Source organism: Moschus berezovskii, chromosome 2, assembly GCF_049115385.1.
Source record: "Moschus berezovskii isolate FMDL1 chromosome 2, NW_MosBer_1.0, whole genome shotgun sequence".
In the NCBI taxonomy this organism is placed as follows: domain Eukaryota; kingdom Metazoa; phylum Chordata; class Mammalia; order Artiodactyla; family Moschidae; genus Moschus; species Moschus berezovskii.
In genome coordinates, this window is record NC_142461.1 from 121,533,585 (window position 1) to 121,545,795 (window position 12,211).

Genomic DNA, 12,211 nt, shown 5'->3' on the forward strand with positions numbered 1-12,211 from the left:
TACTACAGTGTGCAAGAGTGCCCAGATGAGTCTGATAACCTATGCCCTCACATTTTGAGACTCACTGGCTTCAATGCTTAAATTAAACATGACATATCATTTTTGGTAATTTACATACCTTTAGAACAGGGCCAAAATTTATTTTACTACTCAAGCTAAACCTATAAAGATTGATCTGAACAATTCAACACTGATCTGTGCATTTCAGAACTCAGTCACTGCTTAGAAGCTTGGGCACAGTCCAATAAATGAAATGCATTTGCCACTATCATCTAATCTGTTGCTGTAAAATAAAAACGCTTCCTGATAGCCAAAAATAAAATTACCTGTAGCATTAAGACTACTGTTTTCACCACATTCCACTGGGATTTTCTGCCATCCACAATCACGGTAAATCCTCTAGCCTTACACTTCTCACTGAAACAAAACAAAATTAGAGAGTGTATTAAAATAAGCTTCCTATTTTATTCTTCAAAATCCTAAATAAAGTTTACAGCTGAATCATATATGGCACAGCATTAATTTCACTTGATTTGATTTGCACTGTCAACAAAATTCTTCAGGGTGTCCTTTCAGTTTTCTTAAGCAATTTACTTTTCTCACTTCAGGAAACATCAACAATTTATAAGCTAATTTTTTGAGAAAATTACTCTAAAAGCATGTAAATTTAATATCTTAATATGAGAAAAAAATAGAACATTCAAACAGCCTCACTGGCCCCTCAACCTCATCTGTAAAATGGGATCACAGTGATAGGTAACTAATGACTGCCAAGTGTGGATGTACTTCTTATCTTTCCTTCCTGCCAAGAGTATAAGGTTGTGAAGTGATATTTCAAAATCAGGTAGAAAATAAACTATTATTAAACCTTTAAAAAGCAGAAACATTACTTTGCCAACAAAGGTCCGTCTAGTCAAAGCTTTTTCCAGGAGTCATGTATGGATGTGAGAGTTGGATCATAAGGAAAGCTGAGTGCCGAAGAATTGATGCTTTTGAACTGTGGTTTTGGAGAATACTCTTGAGAGTCCCTCAGACTGCAAGGAGATCAAACCAGTCAATCCTAAAGGAAATCAACCCCAAATATTCATTGAAAGGACTGATGCTAAAGCTCCAATACTTTGGCCACCTGATGCGAAGAACTGACTCACTGGAAAAGACCTAATGCTGAGAAAGATTGAAGGCAGGAAAAGGGGACGACACAGGATGAGATGACTGTATGGCATCACCAACTTGATGGACATGAGTTTGAGCAAGCTCCGGGAATTGCTGAAGGACAGGGAAGGTGTGCTGCAGTCCATGGAGCTGCAAAGAGTCGGACACAACTGAGCTACTGAACTGAACTGATTATTAAACCACTGGAAATAAGAGGTTCTTGTGTTCTTTGGGAGAAACTTAAAGAGGTGAAAATTTGGTGTATACAATAATTCAAAGCTCGAAAACACCATATCGGACCTACCTCTGTTCTCACTTTTGCCTCTTAGTCGTTGACCACAAAATCTTGAGTGCTGGAAAATGTGTTACTGCTATATATTATATTCAATTATTCTGGTACCAACTAAACACCACCTAGAAGCCTGCCCTAGTAAAATGGAACAACTACATTTAAAAACTCTATCATAAGTGGAAAACTACATAGCTTTATCATTGTTACCATTTGTTTTACTATAAAATCAACTTAATGCAAGGATCTCAACTGCCCTCCCTCTAATACAGTGGAAGAAACTGAAGATTTGCCTAGCAGAGCAAGGATTTGGTAGTGAAAATTCTCCCCACTCAAAGTTATCCCAATTGCCTACATTATAGGAAAAGTTAATAGGAGGCCTCTCCTGAGATTTACATCCAAAAGTCCATGGAATTTTACTACTTCTCCTTACTCTCTCCAAGCACTCATACTAATCTCTAGAGGATTACTGGAGAAGTAATATCCAATTCTACTAAGAAACAGTAAGGTGACAAGAATGAGGACAATATTGCTAAAGACCTGGAAGAACAGGTGCTTCAGTAAGCGGGGACAGAAGCTGAGCTTTCAAAAAGAAGAGAGAAATGTTCAAGAGGTGAGGCAGACGGAAACACATGTCCATACAAAACACTTGCCCACAAATGTTCATAGCAGCAGAATTCATAAGAGCCAAAATCTGAAACAACTCAAATCTTCAGAAACTGATGAATGGAAAAACAAAATGTGGTAAACCATTCAACAGAGTATTTTTCAATCATAAAAAGAAATGAAGTGCTGATATGAACTACAACATGGGTAAACCTTGAAAACGTTATGCTCAGTGGAAAAAAAAGCCAGATCACAAATCCATATATTGGATGATTCCACTGATATGAAGTTTCCAGAATGGGTAAATCCACAGAGGCAGAAAGCAGATCACTGGGTACCAAGGGCTGGGAGGAGGGGAGAACGGGATGAGGAGTGACTGCAAATGCGTACAGGTTTTCTTTTGGGGTTGATGGCAATATTCTAGTATTAGAGTGATGGTTATGCAATCTAGTGAAAATACTGAAAAACCACTGAGATAAACACTTTTAAAAAGTGATGGGTATGTGACTTGGATTTTGTACTATAAAATAAAAGATCCACTAACCACTCTTGAAGGGTGGGGGTAAGGGAATATAAAGATCACTTTCATATTGGCAACATAAAGACTTGCTGGGGAAACAAATCTGATTATCTAACTGCTAGGCGTGGGACCAGGTAGGAAGAAAGACCACTGTGACTGAGGGGGATACAAGCATTAGAAGGACCAGCCTAACAGAGTAACTGTCACCAGGGGAGTGGCAGGGCCTCTACCAGTGCAGAATGGAAGTTTGCAGGAACAGGGAGCTAAGACACGTGGAGCTTCCCAGTGAAGGGCCTTCGCTGGTTAGGACTGGAGCCAAGAAAAATGTGTCATCCCCATAATCTGGTACTTTCTTGTCACTGGCATCTGCATCTCTGAGGAACGGGTTGCACAACCAATTTGTTGAACAAGCAAGTTTTATACAAACACATTTATATTTCAAAGCACAATAAATTAATCTGTATATTAAGACAAAGAAAGTAATGAAGCTTGCAAATACCATCTGTATGAACTTAAGGGTATAAAATACTCTAAATTTATCTTTTAGAGTACTTAAAAACAGCCTTAATCATAATTTTCTCACATTTTACTAAGATAGATAAAGAAAATACACACATTGCAAAGATACTACATATTTGAAAACTGCAAGACCAACTGACACTACAAACTACTTGAAAGGAATTCTTTTTTTTAATTTCAATCCTACAAGCGGACTGATAGTTTAAACTGTGTTTAATGAGAATATACTTAGATTTAGAAGCACATTATGTCCCTTACAAATGGTGTACTGGAGTAGCTGAAGTGCTGTATTAGTAAATTCCTATACTACTATTAACATGTTCATAGTTTTAAGACAAATATACAAAAAAAAAAAAAACTATTAAGACCTTACCATGTTGTTCATACTCCACTAGAGCCTTTTAAGGGTCTGGTGGCTGAATTAAAACAGTTTTTAACAGAGAAGTGGCTCCTTAACTAACTCATTCACTTCGGCAAGAAAGAGACTATCAGTGGATTTTCTGGGTTCAATATTATGTAGCTCTTTACTAATTTCTTTGATTACAACTAAGGGCTCCTTTTTTTCCCACTCAAAGAGCTCTGCTTATACTTCCATGATGTCACTAACTTCATTTATGCTTTTCTTATAATTGCTTGTTTATAATTCATCTTCATTAGATAACATGCTTCCAGAAAGCAAGGATATTATTGTCTCACTGGCATCTGGGAAGCTTCCAGCTCAATGCTTTAAATACAGAGGGCCCCTAAAAATGTTAGAAGACACACATCACACCACTCCTTGGCCAGAACATAACTGGCTTTCTTTCTCATTCAGGCCCTCTGAGGTCTGACTCCAGCCCCTCTGGACACTACGCTCTCCCCGAACTCTGTCTCTCTCTCAAACGCCCCGCCCACATTACCCTTCTTACTGACCCCACACCACACTGAGCTGCTACTGCCTCAGGGTCCTTCTTCCCACTTACTGCTCCCTCTGTCTAGAATATTCTTTCTGAAATGCTCTTTTACCAGCTATCGATATAGCCTGGCCCTCACTTCACTCCTCTCTGGTAAAATGTTATCTTATCATTTTGTACAATATTGCCACACACTCCTTCCCACTCCATCCCTCCCTCAACTCTTTTCAAGCTCTGTTCTACAGTACTTATGGACAGCCAATGTACTGGGTATAACGTTCATTTCATCATTAGCATATAAGGCCCATAAATGCAAGGACTGGGCCTTTGTTCACCCATTACCTCAACACCTAGAAAGATGAGGAACTCATTACAGGATCTCATGTATTTACTGAGTGACTGAAGACTTATGAGCTTAATTTCTGTGTCACTCTTGCCAGGTCATTCATTAAATCCTTGTATGATGAAGCTTTTTTCTGTAATATAAATGAGTTTTTCTACAATTAGGAAGAATAGACCTAAAATTCAATTTCAAAGAGAAACAAAACTTGAGAAACAGAAAGGCAACTTCTGTAAATGGTGACTCTACAGAATTAGATTAATCTGGGCAATTACTTGGCAGCATTTCTATAAAGAGGATTTAAGTATGGGCAAAGTGTTAGTCTAGATGATAGAAGATGTTGGTCTAGATTACTGTTAAGGTGCTTTCCAATTTTGACATTCCATGATTCTATAACTGGATGATCAACAATTTCCCTGTGAGCTAGAAAAATGCTATAATTTTAAATTTACCTTGAATACATGGTTGAAAGAAAATGTTAAAACAAAGAAGATCTAAAAGATTTCCATTATGTTCAACTATGTTCACCACAGTTATCTTTATATGTCAATTCTAAGTTGTGATCAGTTCAGTTCAGTTCTGTCGCTCAGTCATGTCCGACTCTCCGCGACCCCAGGTTAAATGTAAATGATTATCAGAGTTTTCAATCGCAATGGCACTGTGCTTATGACAGAGGTGAGTTCACAGTGACTAGAAACACAGGCTTTAGTTAGGCCACCAAATCCAAATCCTAATTTGACACAGGTTCTTGATCAAGATACTTAAATTCCACACACTTTCTAAGCCTCAGTTCCCTTATATGTAAGACAGGGCCAGCCAAGGTTAACAGTGATAGTCTCAGAGGGCTGTTATGAGAATTTAATGACTTACTGTTATCTATTATTTTTTAAAGTGCAGAATACTCTTTTCACGTATGCATCCCAATCATCCATAAGTAAACTAATGCACTTTATCTTCCATAAGTAAATTCTCAGGTCCCTTTCAAATTTAGTGTTCTCAAAGGAAAGCAAGACGAGCCTAGACAGAGTTGTTTCCATCAAAATGGCTTCTACTGAGCTGCACTTTCTACATGTTTGATTTTTCCAACAAAAAGTAAGATGCTGTGAGAATGCTCAGTCAGCCTGAGTACACAGAGCTCTGAAGAAAGTGAAGCAGTCAGATAAGAGCAGAAACCCACATCCACTGGCTATGGATCACTAAGGATGAGGTACTGCACAGAGCTATGAAAAAATACATATTATAAAACAGTTTCTCCCATTAAGAAGCTTAAGATCATTTAGAAAGATGAAAAGGTGGGAAGCAGGTATTTTAGTTAGTGTCCAATCTCTGTTCACTGACATTACCTTTTTAATGTTACAAGGGAAGCAACATACATCTTTGAAATTTTTTAAAATATAAGACAAATAACAAATGGAAAATTTTAAGAATTATCACTAAACACATTATGATTAAATGCCTAAAGAGTCAGAAATGGCAAGTGCTGAAAGTCTGAAGAAATGCTGGCAGATTCTGGGAAATACCTATATAAGCAGCTAATGAAAATTAACATAAAAGGAAACAGAGCAAGAGGAATATAAGCAAAGGAACCTCATCAATTTGGGGAAATTTCTTAATTTCTCTGCCCTTAATTTTTTCATGTATGAAATAAGAGATAATATCATTATTTTGAAGATTGGGTTAATGCAAGTGCTATAAAGTGTCTTGCATGATAAATAAGCACTCAAGAAATAGGAACTGAAAGGGTGGGTTAAACCACACACAGTCTTGGCAAAGCAGCTGAGAAGACTGGAGGACCCTCATTGAGAGTGTAGACCTCATCTTTTTTTGTCGTCACAAAGCATGGTGAACAATGTCTGCATTTTGTATCAACAAAATAAACAGACTATTGCATTAAAGTTCACTGTGTGAAGAAAGGAGGTCTAGGAAACTGAGAAGGATGACAGAACTGTTGTTTTGGCAAAATTAACTTTGTTCTTGTGTACAAATTGGGGAGACACTAGAGACAGAGAAATTAGCCTGGATACTGCTGTACTAGTCCAGCCTGACAACTAAGCCATCCCTCGACGTGAACTTAAGCATAAGGGAACATAAAAGACAACAAATTTAAAAATTCATGGCAAAGAAAGGAAATACTAACTTAGCTGTCACATTTTAAAATGGGACAATGTAAATTTTCAATACCTATTCATTGAATGAATGAAATTAATCTTAAAAAAGAACTCATCAACAGCATATAGCATGTCCAGAGCACTTAACTACAGTAGGTCAACACAATTATACTTCATTTGCCAGAAATGCTTTTGCTAAGGAGGAAAGAAAGGCATTGGCTCAAACTTTCTCAGAAGCATGCCGCATAAAAAACAAAACTAGAGAAGAGTCATCCAAGGCACACTCTCAGACTATACTGAGCTTTCTGAAGTCTAAGACACTGCAGTAGAAATGGAGTCTGAGAAGGCAGGGATGAGCAGAAAAGGCTGTGAGCCTCGACTTCTAACTCCTTCATAAATTTAGATTCTCTGTAAGATCTTCTTTGAATAAAAATGCCTAAAGATATTGTTTCATTCTGAATGCATAGAACATATAGCCCATAGAATTCTGGCAATTATGAAACTACCTATATGGGATTCAAATTATAATTTCACTATTCTAAATAAGAACTACACAGCTGTTATAGCGCCTTTCATGATGTTATCTGGGTAGTTTCCATGAGTTCATTCTGGTTGGTTCCTTCAGTACCCACATAAGAAACACCTAAGGTATCCAAATCATTTCTGTTGGCATTGTGGTCATGGGGATAAAGCACACGTAACTCTGCAATCTAATAACTGACTGATTAAACAGAACTCTATGACATCAGTAGAAGTGAATAGGAAAACCCGTTTAAAAGGGCTCCTCACAAAGACAGCAATAACAAAAAACGGCTGAGCAACACTGATACACATGTTTCGTCACCCGTTTCTAAAACACCTGAATGCGTGCTCAGTGGCTATGTTATGTCGACTCTCTGTGACCCCACGGACTGTAGCCCTCCAGGTTCCTCTGTCCATGGAATTTTCTAGGCAAGAATACTGGGGTGGGTTGCCATTTCCTTCTCCAGATCCTTCCCAGCCAGGGATTGAACCTAGTCTCCTGTATTACAGGTGGATTGTTTAACACTAAGTCACCTGGGAAATCCTTTTAAAAAGCAGGCAGTCTAAATATCTATTATCATACTTTGTGTAATAGTACTGAAAATTTCATTTTATACTTTGAAAGTAAACATGCTTCAATGTAAAATTTTGAAATATAAAAAGAAATGAGATAAAGCTAATCTCAGTATTTACTTTTCTAATGAAAAGATTTGCAAATTAATTTATATGGCTTGTCTTTACCTCCATAAGGGAATCTTGAATTTGATTATGCTTTCTGAATCATGATCATGAATTTCTGATCATGTTGCTTAATTTTTAAATGTACAGCAACTGCTGGAAAAACAAATGGAAAACTCCATTTACCTCTCCTAAAACTTAGCACTCAGGTTGGTCCAACTGTTTCAGTCTATATTATTCTTCATTAAAAATCCTTTATAGAAAATGGGGCAGTAACGGTTAGCCTTGAACTTCACAAAGCCCTGAACATAAACTTAGTATTCAGGTCATGACTGTGTGTTCAGTGGCTTGGTTGTGTTCAACTCTTTGCAAGCCTGTGGACTGAAGTCTGACAGGCTCCTCTATTCATGGAATTTTCCAGGCAAGAACACTAGAGTAGGTTCCCATGACCTCCTCCAGGGGATCTTCCCAACCCAGGGATCAATCCACATCTCCTGTGTCTCCTACACTGGCAGGCGGATTCTTTATCACTGCGCCACCTGGGAAGTCAATGGTTAACCTGAACCTCTCTTTTCTTCTCAGCCCCTCTGATCAAGAGTCTGGAACAAAAAAACAAGCTTAGGGCCAAACTGTGTGTGACAAACAATCAGGAAATGTTCTCATTTTCAATGGTGCTGGGTTACCCATTTGAAATAGGTAGGTATTACACCCTGCCCCCAGTCATTAAAATAAGCATAAAATACGGATAAGAAGGGCTTCCCTTTGTGGCTCAGCTGGTGAAGAATCCGCCTGCAATGCAGGAAACCTGGGTTCAATCCCTGGCTTGGGAATATCCCCTGGAGAAGGGAAAGGCTACCCACTCCAGAATTCTGGCCTAGATAATTCCATGGACTGTATAGTCCATGGGGTCACAAGGAGTTGGACACAACTGAGCGACTTTAACTTTCATAGATAAGAAACTGAATAGTTCCTTTCCATTTTTAAATAACTTTTAGTAATATTCAAAATGCTAACATCTTCACTGCAGAGACAGACTCCTTTTGGACATCTCCTATAAAGAAGAGGCCACATTAGCTAGTTACATTGCTGAAGCTGTCCGCGGACATCAGCAATTGAAAGGAGCTAAACTTTAACAGCAGGGGTTTGGAGAAACAAGCAATTCACACTCATAAAAATGCAGATATACTAAAAAAAGGAAAATCCTTCTAGACCGATGCTGAGCCTGATCTAATAGGGTAAACTTAAAAACAGTTCTGGGATGGAGAAAGGGATGGATAAACACATAGATGCGTGATAAAGTATTACAACACTGGGGCAGGCTTCTGAGTGATGGGCATAATGATGCACAGTTCGTTCAACTTTTCTGTATATTTGAAACTTCTCAACAATTTAAAAGTAGTTTTGAATGGTAGGCATTCTGAAGGAGGAAAACCACTTTTTAGGATTACACCTAATAAATTACTCTTCAGGCTTGCAAAGAAGAGCTCGAAAACACTTGAGCTCACTAATGAAATAGCAAATACTGATTAAAGTTGCCAACTACGTTTTTAAAAGCCAAAGTTATATGAGGTTGGTCCAAAAAAGCAGAAGGCTAAAAATTCAGAGCCATTTGCAAATATTTGAGAAGGTCAAAATTTAGCAGAACTATTATCAAAAATAAAGTATTCAGATCTCTACTTTGTCTTGCTAAATTAAATTCTTTCACTTTATTTCAACTTACATTTTCTCTGTTAGCTGGCAGGTAGGTATGTGTATGTATGCAGAAACTGATTCATAATTTACACTGCAATAGTATAAATACATGGGCTTCCCAGGTAGAGCTAGTGGTAAATAACCCACCTGCCAATTCAGGAGACTAAGAGACACGGGTTTGATCCTTGGATCAGAAAGATGCCCGAGAGAAGGGCAGGGCAACCCACTCCAATATTCTTGCCTGGAGACTCACATGGACAGAGAAGCCTGGCGGGCTATGATCTACAGAGTCACAAAGAGTTGGACACAACTAAAGGGCCTCAGCATGCACAGTATTATATGCATTATTGTTTAGTTGCAAAGTCATGTCCGACTCTATGTGACCCCATGAATGGTAGCCTGGCATGCTCCTCTGTCTGTGGGATTTCCCAGGCAAGAATACTGGAATGGGTTGGTATTTCCTTCTCCGGGGGATCTTCCTGACCCAGGGATCAAACCTGGGTGTCTTGCACTGGCAGGTGGATTCTTGACCGCTGAGCCACCATACCTATACAAGAACGAAAGAGAGAGAGAGAGAATGTTTAAATAGTGTAGGCTATTTTGCCCTCTACTGTACTTCGTGCCTGCACACGCAGAGTGAACAGACAGGAGACACGAGTGAAACCACTGGTCCCTTAGCCTCAGTTACCCAGTGCCTCGTATAGTATGAGCATCCTGGGAGGCTGAGTGTGATCCTAGTACATACCAGTATGCACTTTCTTATCACAGAGCTAACCAGAAGCCAACTGTGTCTTCTGGAACTTAGTCTCCATGACATGTTCTAATGCTGGAAGAAAACCTAGCATGTTCACAAAATATTAGTTCATCTAAGTCTCTAATTCTTCCTTAGCCATTTTTCAAGGGTGATTTTGACTATCAGTAATTTTTGCATTACATTCTATACTTTAGAACCTCACCTCAGGGAAGATGCAACTACATTGTATTCTATTCATTTGAAGTATGAAGAGCTCTCTGCTTGCTGTCAGGAACTCCAGATTCTAACCCCAGCTCTACTGCTAATTGACTGTGTAATCCTGGGCAAGTAACTAACTTCTGAGTCTCAATTCCCTCAACTGGAAAATAAGGCAGTTGGTTCAGATGGTCTCTTAAGTTCCCTCAGCACTTTTAACCACCTATGAATCCATGAGGTTATTTTTTGATAATTTGCCAGTTAACCAGTGTTGTTTACCTAAAAAGCAGTTCGCAAGCTAATGAAGAATAATACAAATTAGCAGTCAGCAGCTCAGAGAATTAGAAAGGTTATTTAGTACTAATCCATTGGGAGATCTGATAACTTTCCTTTCTGAAAGCAAAAACAAAAAAAAATTGAAAATTTTTACCTGGAGACCTCTATTTCCCTAATATTGAAAAAACATTCAGCAATAGAATCATTACATTATAGACTGATATTGGAAACAGATGGGATTAAAGTCAGGTGTTCTAAAACACAGTTTTAACCCTGTATTCTGCAAAATGGTTTAAAATTAAATAATTTATTATGTCAATAATTCAAGTACAGGAAAAAGATATAAAGAATTGTCTGCTGTGACTAAAATGTTTAAAATGCATCTGAAGCTTACCAGCATTATTTAAGAGATAACTTTGTTCCTTTTACAACCTCTACATACTACAAACACACGTGAAAAATCTGCTCTCATTACTGCAATGATTTGCAACTCTGACTGCATATAAGAATTGTCCGGGAATCTTAAAAGAATTTTTTTTCTGATAAGCAGGATTCCCAGGAACAACTGGATCAGACTCTCTGGAGGCAGATGCTCAGGCATAAAAATTTTGAAAAAAATCTCCAGATGAGTCTAATGTGCAGCCCGACTTCAGCCCCCAAATATCACATGTGGGGAGGGAAGCTGGGGAGGGGTTTGTCTGTTGCTGTTGTAGTGATGGGTAGGCTCAAGCATATACAAAGCGTTAAGGTTTGTCTTCACCCAAGAAATATAAAAATTAAAAATCCAATCTCTTTGGATTAAAATATAAACATTTTTGCATTTTTAAAAATGTTTTAAATTCCAAACAGCCTTCATCCAATATATTAAAAAACACAGATATATTTATATCTATATAGTTATATCTAAAGAAAGTGAAATGTGAAGTCACTCAGTCATGTCTGACTCTTTGCAACCCCATGTCCATGGGATTCTCCAGGTAAGAATACTGGAGTGGGTTGCCACTTCCTTCTCCAGAAGATCTTCCCAACACAGGGATCAAACCCAGGTCTCCTGCACTGCAGGCAGACTCTTTACTGTCTGAGCCACCAGAGGCTCAGTTATATCTAAATGGCTTCCTAAATACAAGATTTACTTTTTTAAGTGTTCTCAAATTACATGGTATACAGACAGATGCTCAATCTTTGTATTCCTTAAAAGGCGACAGCACATACATTTTAGAAATCTGTTATAATTCAGTGTACCAGGAATATAAAATATCTTTATTTCATCTGCTATGGCATTATATATTATTTATTCTCGTGTTTTGACTATAATTTCACTGACAATAAAAGCAAATAAGACAACAAACTATAGTTTAACAATGGCAGGAATCATTAGTAAGTAACTGAAAACATACTGAAATTTAAGAAAAGACACCTTTAGAGTCACCTTGGAATGCTGAGTAGGTAGTCTAAGGTGACACTCAGCTCATCCATATTTGTCTGTTCTAGGCATAATGGAATTGTCAGAATGAGGCCACTTCGTCTGTCCTTTCCTCCTATTAAAGAAAAAAATATGTAAATTTAACATGTAAGAGATACTGAAGCACTAAATGAATAATATATACTTGAGTTCAAAGTTACAAAAACAATTTCAAGGTTAAGACATAAGTAAAAAACTATATAAT

The 12,211-nt window shown here is 37.9% G+C and overlaps 1 protein-coding gene across 4 annotated transcripts in view; it reads right to left on the minus strand.

The window, feature by feature from the left end:
- The window catches only part of SESTD1 (SEC14 and spectrin domain containing 1), a 138,617-nt gene that overhangs the window by 71,460 nt on the left and 54,946 nt on the right, over positions 1 to 12,211 (minus strand). For all 4 annotated transcript variants that reach the window (XM_055398489.2, XM_088830600.1, XM_055398491.2 and 1 more), the window contains exons 3-4: positions 11,974 to 12,082; positions 327 to 417 (exon numbers count right to left, since the gene is read on the minus strand). In XM_055398489.2, coding sequence (XP_055254464.1) covers positions 327 to 417; positions 11,974 to 12,082 — 200 coding nt within the window. The remainder of the gene's footprint in view (positions 1 to 326; positions 418 to 11,973; positions 12,083 to 12,211) is intronic.